Here is a 15771-nt window from a genome sequence, read left to right on the forward strand (position 1 = left end):
GAGGCCTCCGCCCGCCGGCCGCTGACGGGGCTGCGACCCTGCGCAGGGGGAACTGCTCCGTGTCCTCCGTGGAAACATGAGAAGGGTGACAGCACTGCTACTCGCTTAACACCGAGGAGATACAGTTTAGATACGCGGCGGGAGCAAGGGAAGCGTTAGGTTGTTGCTGGAGAAAACGGGTCCCTGCAGTACAGAGAGAACTTCACGGGGCACCCATGGGGAGGTCAAGCACCCAGGCGGGTCCCCTGGGGTGGAAAGAAAATGCGCCATCAGGGTCAGGGTCAGGGAGGCAGGGCGGGCTGCAGCGGCGCCTGCCCCAGACCCCCAGGCATCCGCGGGCGTCGTCTCGGTTTGGGGCACCAGCAGGCTTGCTTTCAAACTTCCTTCTTCCGGTTCTTCTGGGGCTTGCACGAGGCCCTCCCGCATCCAATCACTTTCCTGGGTCTTCCATGTTCCAGGCCTTTGACCTATCAGGTCGTTTTCCCAGGCTAGACTCCGCCCACTTATGCCGCCCGTTTTGGCCCCCACTGCGCATGCCTTCTGCTGTTGCGGGGCCATCTGCCTCCTACTGCACATGCGTCAGCATTGGACTCCCCCTACAAGGTCCTCGCCGCCCTGCCCCTCATCCCGCCTGCGGGGCGCTGGTTTCCCGGGAGTGCGGGAAGCGGGTCCTTCCTGCCGGGGGGGGATTGGGTCCCTTTCGTGGAGGAGCGGCCGCCCCTTCCTAGGGAATGAGTCTGATGTCCCTTGCTCCCCTCCTCTGTTAATAACGACTGTAATAATGATTATTGTTACTTCCCCTATTACTACTGTGAGCACTGCACCTGCCTCCGACCTAGAAGCCGGCCCAGTTTAAATCCTGTTCTTGACTCAGTATGTTCAGTGCATATGTGCGGGTGTATGTGTGTGTAAGTTGAGCAGGACACGCGCTCCTGCCATGCCGGGAGGCTCAGCAGCCGCCTGCAGGTCGCCGAGGGCGCCCCTGCGCCCCGCTCGGCCGCTCGGAATCTGCGCCGCCGCGAGGGGGCGCCGCCCTGCGCCGGCGCGGGCTCTGCAGCGAGGGCACCTAGGGGACAGGCCTTCCGCCCCGGAGCCTTTTCTCATTGTTGAGATGAACAAATGCAAGAAAAAAAAAAACATCTTAAAAATGAAGAAGAGGTAAACGTGAGCTTTAACTGTAACTGAAGCCAGCAAGATTTGAAAGATGAAAAATATCCTCTTATTGCAACAAGTAGAACTTAAAGTGTGGGTCCTAGTTTCCAAGTTTGCATCGCGTGCAGATGCCACACAGACACACACATACACACAAGAAAGAAAAAAAAAGAAAAGTAGAAGTAGACATTTTCGAAAGAGACCAGGAAACAAAAGGAGATTGCTTCCAGCCCCGGGAAGGAAACGAGGCCGTGGGAGGAGGTGCCAGCTTCTTCCTCAGCTGAGTCTTCTGATGGGGGGCGGGGGTTCCCCCGGAGGTGGCATTTCTTTCCTGAGGTTGGAACCCAGATCTGTGTGCCTGACAACTGTTAGACACATTGCCAGTGAAAACCTCTTGAATAAGTGAATGAATGAATGAAGGTGTAAGTAGGAGGGAGGGTAACTACTAAGTTAGGGTTGTTACCAAGGAGAGTATATTTCCTTCTTGTTGAAATGGCTTCTGGGCCTAAGGTCTGCAGAGCTCTCCCCCCCAACACCCTCTGCTGTGGCAGGATGACTCATCATGAGATGAGGCGCACATGGCTCCCCGCATGCCCTCTGCCATGGTCAGCTTTCTGCGTGGGTGACACAGAAGGCGGCCTCCAGATGTGCTGGGGGTTTGTGGAGAGAAGGGCCCTGGACCCCATATAACTCACCCACCCGCTTGCCTGAGATGCCAAGTTAATGTTTATCATTTGGGTTGAGGGTGCTCTCTGGAAATTTTCTTTAGAAATGCAAATGTCCCATTTAGCTAGGTAATATATCTGGTCTTAGTTATCAGAACTCTGCATTTGGATTAGTTTTCCTCTGATTAGCTAGCCTTTAACAAAGTTTAACAAAGTTATAAGCTCACAGTACTGACACGAAAAGGGAGATTCTAGCAGGGAGCTAACCAAGGGGCACTGTGGAGGTGTTTGGAGGAAACATGAATAAGAAGAACGTTTAGGGGGTCAAGTGGATCCTACTCAGATGACTTAACCTCACCTACTTTGGTTTTCTCACCTGGAAAATGGGTATTCCATTGCTAACAGAGACATGGGCTGCCATATGGATTAAGTGAGCCCATGTATGTGAAGTGCTTAGCCTGATACAGAGACTTAGTAAAGTGGATTATTGTAATGAATTATTATGATACACCCAGAATGATTGTTTCATGGTACATTTCTACCTAATTCTTACCTACAGAGTTGATTGCATTGATGAACCTGGATAATGTGTTAAGATTCTGACACCCATTTCCAATGTGTGTGTGTTTTTTAACACACCACCAAGCAATTCCCCGACACCCTGCTAGGTGATCTACAATTCATTTCAACTCTAACACCATCTGACCAAAGATAGCATCAATTCCATAGGTTAAGGGCTCAGCCCCTCAAAACTGGCCCCACTTCAGATGCCAGTCGCAACTCCAAGTTGTCACCTGTGTTTCTGATCTACTGGCTATAGATCAGGGGTTCCCACAGTCTCCTCCTCGGGTTTGAGTAACTTGCTACAGTAGCTCATAGAATTCAGAGAATATTCTACTTACTAGGTCACCAGCTCATTAGGAAAGGATATAACTCCGGAACAACTAGGTGGAAGAGATGCATAGGACAAGGCATGGGGAAAGGGTGTGAAGGTGTCATGCCCTCTCCTAGCGCACCGCTCTCCCCAAATCTCCACATAATCACTAACCCAGAAGCTCTACAAACCCTCTCCTTTTCGGGTTTTTATGGAAGCTTCATTACATAGGCATGGTTGATGACATCATTGGCCATTGGTGACTGAACTCAATGAGTTCCTCTCCACTCCCGGAGGTGGTGGGGTGGGGGACTAGAAGTTCCAATCCTTCTGATCACAAGGTTGGCTCCACTGGCAACCAGCTCCCATCCTTAGGTGCTTTCCAAAAGCCACCTCATAAGCACAACAAAAGACCCCTTTATCACTCCAGGCACAGGATGTTCCAAGGGTTTTAGGATTTCTGTGCCAGGAAACAGGATGAAAACCAAATAGATATTTATTTTCTTATTATAAATCACAGTATCACAGGTGTGAAAATCGTGGACCAAACCAGGCAACAAAACATCCCCACATCTCTCTTAGCGCTTTATCTTTACCTCTCTATCATGTCTCATTTTCTGTCTTGTTATAAGGTATTTCTATCCATGTCTTGAAAACAGGCTTCTTCTTTGATGTATTTTTGTATCTATATAGCCCCATCAAAATGCTAGTTGAATGAATTAATCACTAAATGAAATATAAACTATTTGTTCTATGGTGCTGACATTGCTGCTAGACTGCATTTATTGGATTGAAATGAATGGGAAAGAATTATGCATTGAAGATGCCAGCAACAGCCATTTATCAATGAAAGAGCTATTTGTGTTCAATCCGGTGGCTGTCAATGGGGTGCAGGGAGGTTTCTAGCCACACATATAGATTTGAACAATCACGGTGTTTCTACATTGTGAAAGACATCAAGACCAATAATAAAATTCTTGGGTTAACTCCCAGGTTTAATTTTATTATTAATACTAAAACTAAAAATAATAAGACTATTTAGCTGCTCGACATAAGTTACTTCTAAAAGAAGCACTGTGGTTACAAGTTTGGGCTTTGGCATCAGGATCGTGGCTTTCTGGGATCCCAGCCCAGTGATCATGGGCGGGTTAAGCAGCACAGCATCAGGGGCCCCATTTGCAGCGCATTCTACGTGATGGTGCCTCCTGGAGTTACCCAGGAGGAAGGGACCCGTGGATAGGCCTTGGTCTCCTCCTCTGTAAAAATACTGGAGTCCTTGAGTTGAAGTCTGTGAAGCACATAGCATGGAGTTAGGATAGCCTGTGCTTGATAAGTTAGCTGCTGCAGTTATTTACAGTGGCAAAAGGAAGGTATAGGAGTGATGTGGAAACAGTATAGTCCATTTATCTAAATGTTGTTCAGAAAAATACTGTATTAGAATCATCCCCGTTACACCCAGTTTACCTAAGGAGCTTTAGTTAATTAGGTCACGGGAAATAACCAGATTAGTGATGCATCCTTGCCTCTCTACGACTTTTCTTCTATAAAACGCAGTCCTTTGGAAAATGTGTTTTCTACTCGGCATAGACATGAAGAAATAGATGTGTTTTGTAAGGCAGGAATCTAGGTTCTCTGGATCCAAAGTAATTGACTTTTATTCAGTTATTTGAGAATCATTTATTGGTGAATGTGGTACTGAGGGCTCTGTGCTGGACAAAGTGCTGTGTCTGAGTATTTCTCACCGACTCTGCCTTATCTTCTATTTTAGGTTGTTCATGATGCCAACACACTCTACATTTTTGCACCTAGTGCACAAAGCAGGGACCGGTGGGTGAAGAAGTTAAAAGAAGGTAAAACTCCTACAATGAAATATTAATCTGTGTTTAATTTTAGGATAGAACACTGTTATCACTAAAATAGAAACACAGCTAAGGTATCTTGCATTTATAATCCTTTAATTTACAACAAGTGTTTCTCCAAGGACATTCTGTTACTCTAAGGGATACATACTGAAGACAGCTTCTTTTTTGAATAATCTAATTCTTCTGGTGAGGTATACCCCGTTTCTAAGAAAAGCATGCTTTCATTTAGTGAATGATGCATTTGAAGCTGATAAAGCACTGGGCTTTTCTGATAACAGGATTTGGTATTTTCTAAGAAATCGCCAATGTAGCCAGCATTTGATGTAGATTAACTGACTTGTGCTTAAAGAGTTTAAAAGGGTGATTGTCTCGCACAACTCCCATTGCTGCTTCTGCAGAACAGAATGGTGGGGGGCTTGCTTCTGTGTTTAACCATGATAGTGTAGCTGAGATTACTTCTGCTAACAAGGGTGCTTCACCAAACAAAGGAGGCAAAAGAGAACCCTATGGATTTTCTGAATGCTGGGTTGTATGGTGTTATGAGGGTGTTCTCATAATAAATATGGAATCTGAGAAATAAAGAATGGTTACTGTTACCTATGAGACATTGTCATTTCTGCTTTATTTCCCTAATCATGTAATGTGTTTATGAATTGCAGAAATAAAGAACAACAACAATATTATGATTAAATATCATCCTAAATTTTGGGCAGATGGAACTTATCAGTGTTGCAGACAAACTGAAAAACTAGCACCTGGATGTGAAAAGTACAACCTTTTTGAGAGCAGTAAGTATTCATTTTGTTCTCTGGTTACATTGTCTCAGGATGTACATATTACTGGTATGGTGAGAGAGTGACGTGATTTTGATTTTGAGGTTGGTTAAGTATGTCCTTCACACTTCCTGGCACAGCATAAATATTGGGCAGGTATATTTTGTAAGAGTAATGATATTTAGTTAACAGTGGGGCCATTTCATGGAATCAAAAGGCCTGATCAATTTTTGGGACCTTTTATCACAGTGACTATTAAAAATGTGAGCCTAATATGGCGCCATCATCCGCTTTTTTTCTATTTTTCAACTTTGTTGAGGCATAATTGACGTATAAAATTGTAAGATTTAAAGTGTATGGTGTGATTTGATAAACTTATGTGTTGTGAAAGGATTCCTCCCATTGAGTTAATGCATCCATCACCTCACATGTGTACCTTTTTCTGTGTATGAATGCGAACATTTATGTTGTACTCTCTTGGTAAATTTATTTAAACACTGCAGACTTATCAAGTATAGTCACCATGGTATACATTAGATCCTCAGACCTTGTTCATCTTACAACTGAAAGTTTGTACCCTTCTATCAGACCAACATCTCTATTTTCCTAATCCTAGCTCACTCTTCTGCTCTTTGTTTCTGAGTTTACTTTTTTTTTTTGAAGATCACACATATAAGTGATACCATGTGGTATTTGTCTTTCTGTGTCTGGCTTATTTCACTTCATGTAATGCCCTCCAAGTTCATCCATGTTGTCGTAACGACAGGGTTTCCTTCTTCTTTTAAGGCTGAATAATATTCCATTATCTCTCTCTATCTCCACGACCATATCACATTTTCAACACACGTCTGTTGTTTCTATACCGTGGCTATTGAGCGTAATGCTGCGATGACCATGGCGGTGCAGGTATCTTTTCGAGGTACTGATTTCATTTCCTTCGTGCATGTGCCCACAGGTGGGATTGCTGAGCCATAGGGTGGAACTATTTTCATTTTCTTGAGGATCCACCATACTGACTGCACCAGTTGACAGTCCTGCCAACAGCACATGAGGGTTTCCTTTTCTCCACATTTTCACCAGCATTTGTTCTCTCATGTGTTTTTAATAACAGCCATTCTAATAGATGTGAGGTGATATCTCATTGTAGTTTTAATTTGCATTTCCCTAATGATTAGTGATGTTGAGCACCTTTTTATATACCTGTTGGTCATGTGTATGTTTTCTTTGGAAAAATGTCTTCAGCTCCTTTGCCCATTTTTAACAGTTTCTATTATTGCTGTTGAGTTGTATGAATTCCTTGTATATTTTGGATATTAACCCCTTATCAGAGATGTAATTTGCAGGTATTTTCTTCCCTTCCATAGGCTCCCTTTTCATTTTGTTGACAGTTTCCTTTGCTGAGCAGAAGCTTTTTAGTTTGATGTAGCCCCACTTGTTTACAAAGAATAAGGCATGGCCCCATCCCTCTGGCATTTCCAATCTGTTCAGAAAGGCAGAAATACAAACCAACTTGAAGATCGTTTTAAAATTCTGTTCCAAATAGTGATACAAGCAACAGGCACCAGAGTGAGAGAGTCAAAGTGAACTTCTTGCCTGTGTGTCCATTTTTGCTTTTCCTTAAAACTATCAGTTGACCCTTTTTTGTTGTCATTTTCAGGTATAAGAAAAGCACTGCCTCCAGCACCAGAAACAAAGAAGGTAGGTGGCCTTTAACTTTTGGAAGCATTTGTAGTTTACCGAGTGTGTCTATATTCATTCAGGTGATGCTGTTTGTCTCCCCTCCACCCCCATCATATCAGAAACAGATATGCTATAGCTTGTTTGATTTTTTTGGTGGCAAATAATATTAAATGTATCAGATAGTATCATTGGGGCCCCTACTATCATCTGGCATTTTGCCTGTATTTTGGCTTCAATAATTGTATAAGAGGTGTGGGACTTCACAGGAATATTTCAGTCTTAAACCACAGAATTATGACACCAGAGTGACTTTAAGGATTTACTGATATGCCTTTGAAGATGGGCTATGGTGGAAAGCGCAGGTACGTTGGACCCAGACACGACCTGATCCACATGAATCTGATAGGAGGGACATTGAGTGGGTTAATTTTAAAAATTTTTTTGTTTTTCATATATCTTCACTGATTTCAGAGAGAGGAGGGGAGAGGGAGAAAGAGACAGAAACATCAATGATGAGAGAGGCATTGATCGGCTGCCTCCTGCTTGCCCCCGACTAGGGACCGAGCCCGCAACCCGGGCATGTGCCCTGCCCGGGAATCGAACCGCAATCTCCTGGATCCTAGGTCGATGCTCAACCGCTGAGCCACGCCCGGGCGAGTGGGCTTCTTAAACCCTTGTTCCCTCCGTTGTAAATGGGGAATTATGTATTAAGAGTAAATGAGAAAGAGTGTTCGGTACTCAGTGTGTGCCTTGCACACAGTAAGACAAATGCCAGTTCCTTTGAGTGGGAGGAGACCTGGTGAAAGTCTCCACTCCACAGTGTGTTTTCCCCGGTGTAGGCCATTCGAGCGGCGGGTCTACCTTTAGTCCTTCTGGTTTCTACTCATGAATTACCCTTCCCTCTCCCTGGGAAGCGACCCCTCACCCTGAGCAGAAGCCTCCCATGTTTAAAGACAGTGTTTACTCGCGTCCTACCTTCTGAAACCCACAAGAGGTCCAGTAGCATCAAGCTCCTGGGAGGTTCACCGGCTTACATGACATAGACTTGAGTTTCTGCTTTATTCGGTGGTGATGTGTGACTCGCCCAGCGTTTTCCTTCACACAAAGGGAAGACTAACCTTCCACATTCTCTCTTTCTTAGCGAAGGCCTCCCCCACCAGTCCCACCCGAAGAAGAAGATAACAGTGAGGAAGTGGTTGTAGCCATGTATGACTTCCATGCGACAGAAGCACATGATCTCAGGCTAGAGAGAGGCCAGGAGTATATCATATTAGAAAAGAATGATGTGCATTGGTGGAGAGCAAGAGATAAGTATGGGTGAGTGCTCCCTCTCTGGGTGTGATCCGCAGTGGGTGGGTGGGAGTTGAGTGCTGAGTGAGAGGAGGAATGCCATAGTGCAATGAGGGCTGGCTCCCAGGTTGCCTCGTTTTCTGTTTCTTTCTGCCCCAGGCTCCATCTCACACATACCTTGTGGATCTCACAGCCCTACTTTCAAGGTCTGTCCATATCATTTGCAAAAGCCACCTCCAGATATGGCCTGCCCCCAAGACCTGGGCTGGAAGGGGGTACACATGGCCAGCGTAATTTGCTTTCAGAGAATGAACCCAGTGGAAGGGCCCATGTTGGCCTGGGCAATGGGCGGAGAATTCTGGGCTTCTAGGTACCCAGATGATGGCCTGGAAGAGGTCTGCAAGGACATGGGCTTTAGGGCACTCTTGAAACTATGAGAGCAGGTCAGGGGCCCCTCTGGCCCAGGTCTAAAGATGGTACCAATTATGTAATTTCAATTTCCCTTTATTATCTCTAATCTATATTTTACAGTTTAATCAAGATTAAAACAAGGTCCACATACTGTGTTTTGGCTGATGTGTCTTTTATGTTTTTCTTTTATTCTACCATAGTCACCATCCTTTTTTTCATTTTTGATTTATTGATGAAACTAGGTCATTTACCCTATGAAGTGGGCCACCATTTGACTAAGCTAATTGCAGGTGTCATTTAATATGTTGTTATGTCCTGTATTTCCTGTAAATTGTAGTCTAGGGGCTTGATCACATTAGAAGTTGACATCTGATCATCCCAGGTATCATGATGTGAAGCTTAGTGGTTCAGATGCCAACCTTATCCCTTCATCACAAAGCTCTTCAGCAGTGTTTCACCTGAAGATTTTGGCTTCCATTAATGATTATTACTTAGATCTATCACTTCATTAGGAATTGCAAAATGGTGATTTTTAAAAAATTTCTGTCATTCCATCTGCACTTATTAATTCTCTAAAGAAGAACTGCCTCATCAACCAGTTCATTTATTTCATGCAGGAAAGGCAAGATAAATTATTGATTCTTTTACCAGTTTTGAAAATAATGAGTTAGTGACTGAGTTTCTGCTAATGATAACAATGGCAACCAGTATATTTTTTTTAGTGTTATTAAGGATGCTTATATATTTGGCTTTGATCCATTGTGATCATTATTATTGCTTGATTTGCCCTATCTTTGGTCAATGGTAGCTGTTTTGGGTTGAAGGGCCCTTTAGTCTTTCTTAGCTTCCTTGCTGTCTGGGTAAAATAAAATGGCTCAAGTTCACCTTGGAATTTTCCTGGTCAAACCTGCGATTTGCCATTTTTCCAAGGAGTGCTAGCTCCTTTTAGTAAGAAATACTATTCAGAGACATCAGTTGGGTTGCTAGGATTCTAACTGCTACTGGACTATCACTGCTTTTAGGTCTTTCTCAGTGTAACAGAGCTACACATATGCACTTGTGTGTGTGTGTGTGTGTGATGAGTTCTTACTAATAGTTCAAATTCAGACTTAAGACTGCAAGGTTTTTACTGGATTTTTAAATTTTATCTTATGTGGAAAATCTTGGCTTCTACCAAGATTCCATCTGTTATAAGTGCTTCTTAAACTGTAATGGGCATAAGAGTCATATGGGGTAAAATCAAAGAGTTCTTGGCCTCACATAGGCCTTCTCAATTCAGATTTCTTGGGGTATGAGCCAAGAATTTGCCTTTTAACAAGCCCCCCAGATGATGTTGATGTAAAAATCGAGGACTACCTTCTGTGAGATAATACTCCACATGGACTGTTGAGGTATTGGAGTGGTGGGTATTTTTATCCAGCACTTGAACTTTTCTGAAGTACTGGTTTCTTTAAAACATCCCAAGAAGTTTAGAATTCAAGAGAAGCATCATGGAATATCACGAAGGGCTTTTAACCTAGTCACAAGTTCAGAAATGAGATCAAGTGCTGACCTTGTTGCTGGTAGTCTTGGGACCTTGAGAAAGTCTTTCAGTCTTTCTAAGCCTTGGTTTCCCCACCCGAGAGTGGGTACAATGATGCCCGCCTACTTCAGAAATTTTGTGAGGCTCAAATGAGCAAGCACTATGCAAAGCCTCAAATATTGACATATTGGGGTCAGCTAATCTTTCTTCTAAGCTTTAAGCAATCTTATTCTTTATTTCAAGAAGGCAATAATTTTTCTTTTAGTAACCTGTCAGTAAGATAATATCAATTTACCGAAAGTATTTTTCTTATTTCTAGGAGTGAAGGATATATCCCAAGTAATTATGTAACAGGAAAGAAATCAAACAACTTAGATCAATATGAGTAAGTAAATGTTTATTTTGTGAATGTGGAGAACTAGAAAATGTTTTCATTTTCCTAATTATGTAAAGACTTTTGGAGATTAATGGATATCTTTCCTTATCTTTAGAAGGTGGTACTAGCATATCCTTAACTCAGTTATCTAGGCTGTAAAAGATGTTGAGAGAATTAGTTTCTATAATACACTTTACTTGAAGGTACTATGTATAAATCGAGTTATACAAGCAATACAATTGAATTTATTTTACACAAATCACAGCTTACTTAGCTGACTTTGAAATACAGATAATTGTTCATTCATTCAAGAAATCAGAATATAGTTTCCCAGAGTAGCCTTTAAAAAAACACGTTTATTTTTTTCTAAGTATAATTATACATATGATTATAGTTTTAAAATTGTTTAAAAATAGTAAAAAGTTAATAAGAAAAGTTACTCATAAATAAAATAGAATTGATCTCTGTCAACATTAGTATGTTTTTCTTCAATCTTTTAAAAAACAGAATCATGCTGTATATACTGTTTTATATTCTGCTTATTCCACCTCATAGAATGTTACGAGTCTATTTCCTCATGCCATTAAGTAGTCTTCAGAAACACTTCCATAACTGCATTATATTTCATTGTCATAAATTCATCAACTATTTACTGAAACCTTAGCATGTATCAGGTACTGTGCTAGGCCTTAGGGGGTACAACCGGGCATATGGCACATGGATGTGCAATAATTTATGTAATCATTTTCTTATTTGTGTGGCTTTTGTGTAGGCATCTTTGCTATGTAAAAATAACTGGGATAACCTTCTTCCTGCTTACTGTCTTAAACTAGATCTCTAAAAATCCATGTACTGGGCTAAAGGCTAGTTATGAACTTGCTCAGACTCCTAATGTGTGCTGTCAGATCGCCTTCCAGAGAAAGCAGGGGGCATGCTATTCATATGCCATGCATGGCCAGGTTTTAATGAGAGGCTCCTATATACCAAATACTCTTTTGTGGTCGTTCTGAAGAGGTATATGGATGTTTCCATTTACTTCTTTTAAAACACCACCACCACCAACAACAACGAAAGGCGATTTCCTCTGTCCATGTCATTTCTTATAACTGAGTATAGCTTAAAATCCAGGAAAAAAGATTAATAGGTCCAAAGCTCACAGCACTTAGTGGTATGATCCCTCACGGTTGTCTCTAAGCAGGTAAGGGTATAAAAATGCACAAATAAAATAATGTCTCTATTCTTAAATAATATTTTGGGGAAGTGTAGCTAAATCCTTAGAATTAGGGAAGATGCTGAAAGGTGAAAACTGGGACCTGGTTTTAAAGGGATCTGAGAACTAACTGCTAATTGGGGAGGGTGTGCTTGCCAACCAGATAATCCTTATATAAATGTGAGAACTCCTTTGCGACTCATGGAATTACAAATGAGGATTTTGTGAAGTTTATGGTTCATTGCTGTGAGTTTCTGGATATATCTGAGTTTGGAAATTTTCTCTTTTGAGGGACTCTCCTCTCTGGATGACTAAGTGAACTTGCTGTGTATGGTCTCCGGTGAGGGAGTCCCCTTGGCCATCTGCCCAGAGGTCAGGGATTCCTCAGGGCGTTGTGCCATGCCGGGCTGGATGAGAAAGGGGAAACCCGTTCTTAATGTGACAGTCAGAGTTCCCCTCCTGCTTCTGTCTTCCCACTCTTTGGTTCGTGCTGTTTCTTGCTATAGCCTGTCCTGTAAAACATCTTAAATGTCCCCAAGGTTAAAAAACCTTTTGGGAGCTGTTGAGTTCTTCAGCTGTTCGTTTGGGCCTAGGAGGAGCCCAGGCAACACACTGTCCCCTGGGCTGGACTCAGGATCGCCAGACCTGAGGCTCCTGGGGCCTGTCCTACCTAGTCAGGCTACCAGTAACCGAGTTCTGACCTCAACACCCAGGTAACAATTTGGGGGGAATGCTGAGAGGAACTGCTGCAGGAAAGAAAGTGGGTTCATTGTGATGGTCAATAAGGTGTTCTTAATGGAAAGATGTTAACGGAAGAAGGCGGCAGAAATGAAAGGGTCCTTAAGCAGGAAAAAGTCTAACATAAGGCTTCGAGTTGGTGGCCAAATTAGAGAACTGGCAGATTGGTAGCTCTTTGGTTGGTTGGTTGTTTTCTGTTTTTTTCTTCGTTTATGCCTGTTTTCTTGTTACGATTTACCCACCTCACCCTGCCCAAGAAGGTTGGCTGGGATCCTACCTTTCCAGAAAGGACTGAGTCTCCCCAAATCAGACAGCACTGTGACGTCCTGCTCCTCTGGCGTGTTTTGAAGTGACTAGCCCATCTGCAAACCTCATTCACACAGGGGTTGTGATTTCCAAGAATAGAATGACAAGTTACAAATCCTTGGCATGCTTTCTAGCTGTATAGTCCCTTCCTCGAGGCAAGCTACCTGCCCTCTGGCAGAGGCATTTCTCTGCCGGGCTTGTGCGAGCTGCACTGTGTGCCCACCACCCGGGCTTCTTCACATTTTACCCAGGTGCGTAGCTCTTCCTGTTGGGACGAATTCAGCAGAGTCACTGTTGCCCGGTGATACGTACCATGGAGGAGGGAGAGAGGCCACAAAGAATCGTTGGGAAACACTCACCACTAGTTGATTCATCTGTTTATGTGTCATCACTCCTTCCTCCTTTCCTTCCTTCATCATATCCTGAAAGCTCTGAGTTGAGATCCTCAGCAGGGAAAATGACCTTTCTGGGGAATCTGCAAATGCCGTAAAAATAACCCCTCGGAACAGCATTGCAAAGAGCCTCCCCCTTGTGCAGTGGGTTCCTGCTCTTCTCTCATTTCCTTTATCCCTTCCCAGGACCTTGAATATGCTAGGTAAGGAAAGGACCTCTTTCTTTCTCTAAGTAGCTCATCTAATTTCCTCTTGAGAGCCACACTCTAGCCTTACTGATTTCTTGCATCTGAAATGTGAGGTGAACCCTCCATTGCTTACTCTCTCTGTGAAGATGGGGGTTGGATATTCTGTTATTAATGAAGAGATGTTTTTTTCAATCTTTCTGATTATAATCCATAGTGAGAGCTCCAGTTACCTTTCCTTAGTTAATTTTTGGGACTGTTTTTAACATTCTGACAAATGTTTCTTGTACCAATGGAAAGGCTTTAGGGACAGAATCCATTCTGTTCTCATTTATTATATATATATATATATATATATATATATATATATAAAATTTGAGAGTATTACAGATGTCCCCCATTTTCATTTATTATATTTCTTAATTGTATTCAGAAATTGATTGATCAGACTGCAGTATTGTTGAACTTGAGCTCAGTTCATAAAGTGGGGTCCACAGCAGTGAGATCTCAATGCCCACAATGCTGAGGCCTCATTAATCACCTCAGGCTCCAAATGAAATAGCAGTCATCAGCTTGTGTTGAGATTGTAATTTGTGTTTGGCCTCTACAACTGCATAAAAGAATACAGACCAAAAAAGATCTTGCGTTGTATTTTGTTCTTTGTATTTTTCCCTTCCTCCATCAGGGAAGGCCTTTGTGCTAGCTTGTCTCAGGGTATTTGCTGGGCCCCAAACAGCTGGCTCTTTTATAAAAGGCTGAACCAGTGGTGGAAAATTCAGATGTCCAGAGGGGCCAAGCTGATTTTATAACATCAGGAGCCTCAGGAAATATGACCTTGGTAGGGGGTTCTCTGCCCACTAAAAAGGTCATTGAAAACAAACAAACAAAAACCAAAAAAATAAAGTTTAAAACTGAAGGCTAAAGAAAATCTGAGTTCATGTTCTTTGGCTTCCTTGCTTATGTACAGTTGGCCCTTGAACAATTTGGGCTTGAACTACGCAGGTCCACTTATACATGGATTTTTCCCCCAGTAAATACTGTAAATGTATTTTCTCTTCCTTATGATTTTCTGAATAACATTTTCTTTTCAGCTTACTTTTTTGTAAGAATATAGTATATAATGTACAAAATATGCATTAATTGACTGTTCTGTAAAGCTTGAGATCAACATTAGGCTATTAAGCTTTTGGGCAGTTAGAAGTTATACTCAGATTTTCTACTTTGGGGTGGGAGGGTGGGGTGCGTGCCTGCGCTCCGAACCCCTGTTGCTCAAGGGTCAACTGGAATCTCACAGAGACATTGGGCTGGGGCAGCAGGGAGAGGGGAGCACCTCTGAGGGTGAGGCGGATGATGCCAGTATCCATTCTTCCTTAGGAAGTTCCCAGGGTTAATAAGGGACCAGGTGAGCAGGCGCTTGGGGCTGTGGCACAGGATGGTGGCAGGATCTGGTGGGAGGGCAGGTTCCACTGCTTGGCCATGGCGGGATTCCTACAGCAGAGCCTCTGGTGACCTCCAGGGCTGCGCTAGAACGAGTGAGGCTGAAAGAACCAGGAGGCCTGCTCTTCTGTTTTGCTCTGTTTCTTTGGACTCTTCCTGAAATTCAATGGGGAAACCTCCATAATGACTTGAGATAAAATCTACTGCCTGTTGGTGAGATGGGGGCTTTGGATAAGATTTAATTGAATTAAAGACAATAATGTAAAGTGACATTTCCTGCATGTTTGAGTCTGTGGAGGAAAATGTATTCTTACTATAATAGTAAAAAATCGGAAATGATTTTTATGTTAAATATGGAAGAATAGCTTACTTAAATTATGCAAAGATGTCAATTATGCAGTTATATGAAAAATTCAGGTTATGATATAGCAAGTATAGTTTGATTCCACTTTAATAAAACATAAGAATGTTGGCATACACAAGTCTTCATGAAAATATGGGTAGAAAATGTCTGGAAGTGTATTACTAGCGGTTGTCTATATTACTAAGATTATGAATGATGTCTCGTTCTTATTTATTGTATTTGTTACTAATTAGAAATATTACCTTGTTAATTCTAAAAAGAATAAAAAATAAGAAACCTGAGGTCTTAAGCATATCTTTTCTGTTCAGATGGTATTGCAGAAATACGAATAGAAGCAAAGCAGAGCTACTCCTCAGAAGTGAAGTAAGTGTCTGTACTCATTTCATGGGTTTGGTTTCAACACAAATTGATTAAAATGAAGCCAGTCATTTCACATACCTTTGTTCCTAAAGCCTAAAAAATACTATGATATAAGTACAGGGTTTTGTTTTCTTAATCATTTAAAAGTGAATACTGATATATTAGTTTCCTGGG

The 15771-nt window shown here is 42.3% G+C and overlaps 1 protein-coding gene across 1 annotated transcript in view; it reads left to right on the forward strand.

Moving 5' to 3' along the window:
• The window catches only part of TEC (tec protein tyrosine kinase), a 73133-nt gene that overhangs the window by 40844 nt on the left and 16518 nt on the right, over positions 1-15771 (forward strand). The window contains exons 3-8 of the mRNA XM_016208005.2: positions 4460-4541; positions 5213-5341; positions 6984-7024; positions 8148-8323; positions 10549-10614; positions 15546-15600. Coding sequence (XP_016063491.2) covers positions 4460-4541; positions 5213-5341; positions 6984-7024; positions 8148-8323; positions 10549-10614; positions 15546-15600 — 549 coding nt within the window. The remainder of the gene's footprint in view (positions 1-4459; positions 4542-5212; positions 5342-6983; positions 7025-8147; positions 8324-10548; positions 10615-15545; positions 15601-15771) is intronic.

Source organism: Miniopterus natalensis, chromosome 1 (assembly GCF_054644295.1).
Source record: "Miniopterus natalensis isolate mMinNat1 chromosome 1, mMinNat1.hap1, whole genome shotgun sequence".
NCBI lineage: Eukaryota > Metazoa > Chordata > Mammalia > Chiroptera > Miniopteridae > Miniopterus > Miniopterus natalensis.